Source organism: Cydia pomonella, chromosome 8 (genome assembly GCF_033807575.1).
Source record: "Cydia pomonella isolate Wapato2018A chromosome 8, ilCydPomo1, whole genome shotgun sequence".
NCBI classification, from domain to species: Eukaryota; Metazoa; Arthropoda; class Insecta; order Lepidoptera; family Tortricidae; genus Cydia; species Cydia pomonella.
Window position 1 is genome coordinate 18,723,828 of NC_084710.1, and position 7,899 is coordinate 18,731,726.

A 7,899-nucleotide genomic window follows, 5' to 3' on the forward strand; every position below is an offset into this window, starting at 1 on the left:
CAGTGTACATAAAAGACAAGATACAGCGGTAACAGGGACAATGACCGATATACTGACATTCGCCTGTCGAATGTCGAATCGAGTTATTTTGGAGCCGCAATGAAAGTGATAAACGGTAAAAATAGTCTGGGTTATAGTCGTCGGCGATTGTGAAAGTGATATAATAGGCAAAATAATACCGGTTATTTTAGTACTAAGGTAGGTGTATCCGGAACAATATATTACATTAGGAAAAAACTTGAGGATTCTTAAAACTGTCTAATTTTTTTACAGATTTTCCAACGCAAAATACCTCTCAACATATATCTAATATTCAAATGTGTGATAGGTAGCACGCATATTAGATAAGATTCGTAAGGCGTGTTGACTAAATGTATGCCTATTTACCCCTTATTATTTACATATGATTTTAAGATTTCAACTATGTCGCGAACATAGGAAACGAATTAAATTTATTATGTAGAACCCATGTTATCTATTTTCTTATAATGTGGCTAAGTCATAGATATAACTTTCTATGATCTGAGGGCTAAGTATATTTGGCTTTTATTTACTTATGTATTGTTTTCTTTCGTACAGAAATTAATTTAAACTTCTTTTAAGAAAAGTTTATTACCCGTTCATCTTTAGTTAAAATCGCGTTGTTTCCAGAAAGCAATATTATTTATTTCTGTCTATAGGAAATAAAGAGATGCAATGCAGCATCATCTTTTTTAATAAATCCAACCGAAAGCAAAAATATGAAACTAAACTAAAATCAAATGTTCCATTTCGGCTAATTCGCATTACATTTATTAAAGGCCAAAGGCCGTACAAATATTTCCTTTGTTTCAAAGACAAAGCAATTACAACGTTTTCAATACAAATAGTGACATAGCGCACAAGTGTTGAATATTAAGCGCAGTTTGGCACTACTTAGCTTAGACTTATGTTAGGAATACTGATTGCGAATAGATTATTTAGGTTTTATTTATGAGGCCAGGTGTGTCGTGAACATGTAGATAAAGACAGTTATACTTAGATAAAAAGACAACAGCGCAATAGTAATCGGTTTTCAAAAGGAGAAATTTCATTAACGCGGAAGCTACTTTCCGTTCAACAATCGTGTTCTATACTCAATGAGAATATCCTAATTCCTAACAAACACAAACTCAACGAAGTTATGTTGTTTTATCACGTAGTCTCTATAGCCATCATCGGTTTATATCATCAGATCAGCTCGACGATGATCATATAGTATTGTCACTGGGTTTTTATCTGAACTCGCTCCGTAGCGAACGAAACGCAACTATCACTAATATTTTGAAGAGTTATATATACGGAAGGTGAAGATAAGAAAATAAATCTCCATGTACCAAAAAGTGTCATCAAAAAACCATAAATAGGTGGCGCTACAATACCTAGAATACTTGAACAAAAAAATCAAATCATAGACAGCGCACTTCACTCCGTCAATAGCGCCTAGCTACTCTAGCGCTACTCTGGAGAGATTTGGAACTATTATTTATAGCTGACAGCTGGACACTTTTGCAACAGTTCTACCATAAGAGATGTCACTCCTCTTAATTCCACACTCCATAGTTATATAGAGAAATGACTACGCTACGCTACATACGTGTGGCAAACAAGCATACGGCCGGCCGGATGGTAAGCAGTCTCCGTAGGCTATGGACGCCTGTAACTCCAGAGGAATTTCATGCGCGTTGCTGACCCTAACACTCCACACCCTCGTTGAGCTCTGGCAACCTTACTCACCGACACCACTCTGCTACCGGCTAGCACCCTGGACAGTACCGAGAATTTACCTCGTAACCGAATACACAACTAGAAAAGCACATAGCTGTCGCACGCGAGTAGTCAAACATAATGCGTTTGCGCCTAATCAACATAACAATATTTCCGTTTGGAATTGTCTGCTGTGAGGCGGCATCTATTATTCGTGGTTAATTGTGTGTGAACAACGACGCAGTCTCGCTGAACGTTTTATACCGGTTTATGGGCTTCATCAACATTTGTAGGTACATATCAACAGAGGCTTCTAGAGTCAGACCAAGATAAGTTGGCAGCGATTTTGATAGCCCAGACAGTGCAAGTGTCATGTAAACGTCATAATTTCATAGAAGTTTGATGTTTAAAATAACCCGTGCACCGTCTGGACCATCAAAATCTGTTCCAACTTATCTTGGTTTGACTCTATAATTCCGTCTGCCGGAGTATACTTCTCTATGACAGTTCATATGCAGTAAATAGCTGTCATCTGTGATTAGCAGTGATTTATTGATGCATGAAACATTTAAGTAATAAAAATACGGTAAAAGAATATTTAGCGATTTTTTTTTCTAAGCCCAACCAAAAGAGACTTGAAGGAGCTGTCATATTAGGGACCATCATTCGAAGTGAGACTCTAGAGATATAACAGCAACACTTAACTGGCCATAGGTGACACTTATTTCTTACATTTTGTAGGGCAAGTCTCGAAACGACCCACGCATTTACAATCCTGAATCCTACACTAGCTTTAATAGGTTTAAGGAATGCCGTCAGACTGGCTAGACCTGGTGTTACGGTAATAAATATATTGAATCCAATTATTTGCTGTAAGGATTTGCTAACCTCACCTCAAATTTACCTACTTGTTAAAATATTATGACATACACATTGCCAGAGATAAAAGTGACAAAAACGCCAATAATATCTTCTTTAACGAGTGAAGAAAGCTTTTTTTTGTTACCAGGAAGTTGACATCAGGACGACCACTCCCTATTTTTAGGTAAAATGAAGCGACACGATCCAGCCGCGCTGATATGTAATACGGTAATCACAGCGATTGATGGTAATCACAACATAGCAATCCCAAGTTACGCAACCAGGAAACTTTTATACATGCGACTTCTTGAGCAGGTAACCCAATAAAGCCAAAAGGAGGTGTGCAAAAAACATAATCAACATAATTTTAGCTTCCTGTCGCTCACTGCTGAGCATAGGCCCCTCTTCGTGAACGCCACTTATCTCGGTCCTGGGCTTGTCTCATCCCGCGATATTCCGAATGAAAATTTTACGAGTCAATGGACGCCAAGCGCTTCTTACATCCGAAAACGGCCGCCAATCCGTCAACATTTTGGTCCATCTGCCTGGCCCATGACATGCCCCGCCCGATTCCATTTAATCAGCTTGGATCTCGACATTCCTCACTGGGGCTTGAAGTTTAATAACGAGCATGGCGCCCCTCATGCCTCTATGTGTTACTCGTCCATACGTCATGACGGGCAGGACAGGTGCACAGGTACAAAATGCAAAACTATAACGTAAAACACTTACTAAGCAAAGCATCAATACTGGATCGGTCGCCTTCCAGCCACGCTGATATGACGTACGCTAACCCCAGCATGGCAACCCCGAGTAACGCCAACACCAAAAAGGTTTCATACACGCGTCCTCTTAGGCCTCTGTAGCCGGGGAACCCAGAGGACTCGGAGAAGAGGTAGGCGAACGGTAGGAATACGAAGAGGGAGAGATTTGAGAAGAGGAATACATGGTTCCATAGACCTGTAACAATAGAGATTACTGTTTAGAGATATAAGTCCGCCTTTTGTACTGTAAGGTTCTCTTTTGTGCAATAAAAGTTAAATAAATAAAATGACTAGAACTGAAGATTTAGATAGTTTACTAAGAGTCTCCAAAGTTTTAAGTGCTGGTCAAAGGCTTTCTTTATGCAGACAGAGTGTATAGAATTACTTGTCTAATAACTTGACAATACGAGTCAAGGCATGCGACTTAATGAATGACACGATCTATATATGATGAAACTGGGTGCAAGACTTGACATGAATTGTTTGCAATTACATCATAATTATTAAAATTACATGGCCTGTAAGGTACAAGCTGAAAATATTGATTGAGTATTTAAATTTCATTTGTACACATACAGGCCGGCAGTTGATTTGAAGGCAACCAATGTATGTATTAAGTATATTAAATATGAACTAATTTAATAGTGTCCATAATCATGTTTTTATGTTTCTTTAATGATAATGAGTGATAGGTATATATTTACTGATAATGAAATTCACATAACTGGTTTAGTATCTAAGCTACACCTACTTGTAAAAGTGCATAACTTTAATTATACAAATATATCAAGTGAACAGTTGTTTTCCAGGTTTAACCAAAAACGAAATAAATGACATTTTTTAATATTTAATTTGTCTGTGCCTTTATACACTTGAATAACAACTATTTACTTGATAAATTGCATAGCCAATGATAGATGATGGTAGGTGGAACAATAGTAAACAATAGAAAAAAGTAATAGTAATAGTAAACATTGAAAGTTAAAGAATAAAGATAGTGGTGTGTCTTCCTATTATTGCAGACACAATAAACATGTTTTTTTTAGATTAAAAATATTTATTGAAAACTTTTTATAGTTTTGCACACTGAAATCTGAAACTAATGTCAAAAATCAGACCAGGAATTGATTACTGCGCCTGGTCTGAAAATGTTAAGTGTTGGTTTGAAATTATAATAATTGTTTATGAGCATTTTTTAAATATTTTCATTAAAAAAAAAATTTTTCTTGCAGATCTTGATGTTCTAGAAATTTTGATTCTGATGCCAAAAAAATTCCAAATTTTAATTAAATACATATATTATAAACTATATACACAATAAAAATAAGCACAAATAAATATTATAAATAAATATTATAGGACATTATTACACAAATTGACCAAGTCCCACAGTAAGCTCAATAAGGCTTGTGTTGAGGGTACTTAGACAACGATATATATAATATATATATATTTATAAATACTTAAATACATAGAAAACACCCATGACTCAGGAACAAATATCCATGCTCATCACACGAATAAATGCCCTTACCAGGATTTGAACCCGGGACCATCGGCTTCGTAGGCGGGGTCACTACCCACTAGGCCAAACTGGTCGTCAAAGGCATTCTGTAGCAGTCAACCATGGGATAAAACAGAAATTCACAAACATAAATTACCAAAATAAAGCAAATCAATACCTAGTTGGTTACTAAATTCTGTTACTGCAATAATCTTTATCTACATAAAATATACGAACGAAAGTTGAATAAACTATATATTAAAATGAAGTACACAAAATCAAGAATCACATATGACAATATCATTCAAAATGGCCTCCTCTGGCGTTGACACAGGCCCTCAAACGACGAGGCCAGTCATCAATAGTGGAACGCACGATTGTCATGTCTAATTCCGTCACTGTTTTAACTATGGCCCGCTTGAGGGAGTCAAGATTTGTGTGGGGTTTAGCACAGGCTTTCTCCTCAATAACCTGCCATATGGCATAATCCAGGGGGTTAAGGTCCGAGCTGGAGGACGGCCAGTCTTCGTGGGTAATAAAGTCAATTTTGTTCCTTCGAAACCAGGCTTGAGTTGTTTTTGCCTTATGTGCAGGAGCTGAGTCCTGTTGAAAGACCCATGGCTGGTTTTGAAATAGGGTGTGGCTTAAGGGCTTCACTATTGGTTCGAGAATGGTTTCCTGGTAAACTTTGGCCCCAGTTTTCACACCTTTTTCACAGAAATGAACCTGTGTTAGCCCTGAGTATGACACACCCAGCCAAATCATCACATAAGAGGGATGATGGCCTCGTTGCACTCTCGTAACAGCCGCAATCGCCTCTTGACTGTTTTTTGCATACACTCTGTTATTCTGGCGGTTACAACATTCTTCAATGGTAAAATTTTTTTCATCTGTAAATATTATTTTTCGGTGGCCATTTTGTTCAATAGCACGCGACTTCTTTCTAGCCTCATAGTCTTTAATCTTCCATTAAGCAAATGACCTTTTTGTCTGCGCTAAGTGTGTAGTCCGTGGTCTTCATTGATAACTTTTTTTAGGGAGCTTCTCTTCACAGACATCTGTATTGCCAACAACTTTTGCTTCCTGATGGGGTTTCTTGCAATTCTCGCCTTCACTGCCTTTATTAGAGCAAGCATTATGTGTGGTATATAATTATAGCTCACAATCCACCACATTATGTCATTTTTTATTTTTTCGGTAATAGTACTTAGTAACCAACTAGGTAGTATCAAATTTTTTATGTTTATTATGCAATATACTAAAAGATTTATATTTAAATGTGACATGGGTACAGGAAGGGCCAGATGTAAGACACTTAAGTGCAATGCTGAAGTTTCTGTGTGGGATGAAAACAAAAAGTCTAGGTATCACAAAAATCCTTACAATGTACAAGTCAACAGGTCAACACTATTGTTACGTTGTAGATAATATGTTACATGCACAGTTAACAACATATATAGGATATAGGGCCCAGATCTGTGTAAAAAAAAGGTTCTCCAGATTTATTTATAAATATTCCTCTAGATGAAGACTGAACATTTTCATATCACCATCAAATTAATTCTCAATGGGTTATGCATTAAACTTCACATATTAACCTGATTCTCATTGTTTTCTAATGACTGTAATTTTGGTTTTGTTGAATGGCAATGAACTGTGCCAAATTTACATCAGCAAGACAATTGTTGCAACAAGGTCAGTAACCAGAATAGATAACTATATAACTATATGTGTCAAACTGTAATGCTAAGTTTTAATGACATTCATTGTGTTTTAAGTTTTTTCAGGCTTTTAGAAATTTAACCATTAGAGTCCAGCACACATATTTAAGTACCTACTGCAGCCAATTAAGTACATTTGCTAGAATTTGTGTTATTTTTTAACCCCTCAAGAGACCCAAGTGCCAGTGGTCTAAATTTACCAGCCATATGTATGTGTGTGATTTAAGTTTGAAATTTAGAATGGAATTTCATGAAATTCAAACTGGTTTTGTTTGCCTTTTATATCATGTCTGTGGGACTCAAGGGTATGATTTAGTTTTATTTTGAGAAAAACAAATTAAAGGTGGGCTTTTGAATCTTTTCATCAACAGTTGCTGCTAGCTATTTGTGGAAGACAGATGAGATTAGCAGTTCCTAAATAGCTTTTCTAAATACCTACATACATAATGCTGCTAGATATTAAATAGAGTATTCTTCTACTTGGATAAATATTATTTAATGTACACTCACCCTGTATTAAAGAACTGTTTAGCCATTTCACATAATAACTTTTTGGGTACAGTATGAGCACCTCATTGCTGACTATAGACACAGGCAGCAGAAGCAGCGACCCCAGGGAAACGGCCAGTGCGAACGTGCACAGCCATAGACTAATGCGGTACACTTTAACCTCGTCTTCGTCGGCTGACAAGAAGTCCTCATGGTCTCGGCGACGAAACTTCTCGATTAGCATAAACGAGAACAGGTAAAGCAGGATAAACAGTAGCAGGAATATCTACAACAAAAACACAGCTTTAGTTTCTCTTTATTCCGGAATTACGTGATGTGAAAGCTCTTTGCTTTGAGATAGAAAACATGAACTCACTATCTGTTCCCTGACATTATTATGGAATATCTGTTCACGCAAGTCCGCTTCTTCATCATCCATCGTCCATCCGTTTAGCACTTATCTTTTGTTTTTTATTTCAAGGAGATATTTCACAAAATACCACTTCATTTTCACTGTTCACAACATTATTTTTGTATCACAATTCGGTACACTGTATATTTTCTTTGTCACTTCATAATACACAGAAGCACGAAGTCATTATTTTTACAGAAGTGCATAAAATTAGATAAATAGATGCTAAAAACACTCGGATAATTTTTATCAGACTTGACGTGACATATTTATTTTATTTGACACTGAACGACTGCAATCCCTCGCATTTACAATCTGCATTTCACTCGCATCGTACTAGCACACCTCATAGGCGCTATTGTACGCGAACGAATGAAAATGAGGAACGTATACACAAATTACACAATGCGTAACTGCGTATAC

General features: G+C 36.7%; 1 protein-coding gene across 1 annotated transcript in view; it reads right to left on the minus strand.

The window, feature by feature from the left end:
* Nucleotides 1-7,850, minus strand: part of LOC133520748 (protein Lilipod) — a 38,930-nt gene extending 31,080 nt beyond the window's left edge. The window contains exons 1-3 of the mRNA XM_061855376.1: nucleotides 7,441-7,850; nucleotides 7,086-7,350; nucleotides 3,319-3,546 (exon numbers count right to left, since the gene is read on the minus strand). Coding sequence (XP_061711360.1) covers nucleotides 3,319-3,546; nucleotides 7,086-7,350; nucleotides 7,441-7,503 — 556 coding nt within the window. The 5' untranslated portion in view covers nucleotides 7,504-7,850. The remainder of the gene's footprint in view (nucleotides 1-3,318; nucleotides 3,547-7,085; nucleotides 7,351-7,440) is intronic.
* Between the last annotated feature and the right edge of the window lie 49 nt (nucleotides 7,851-7,899).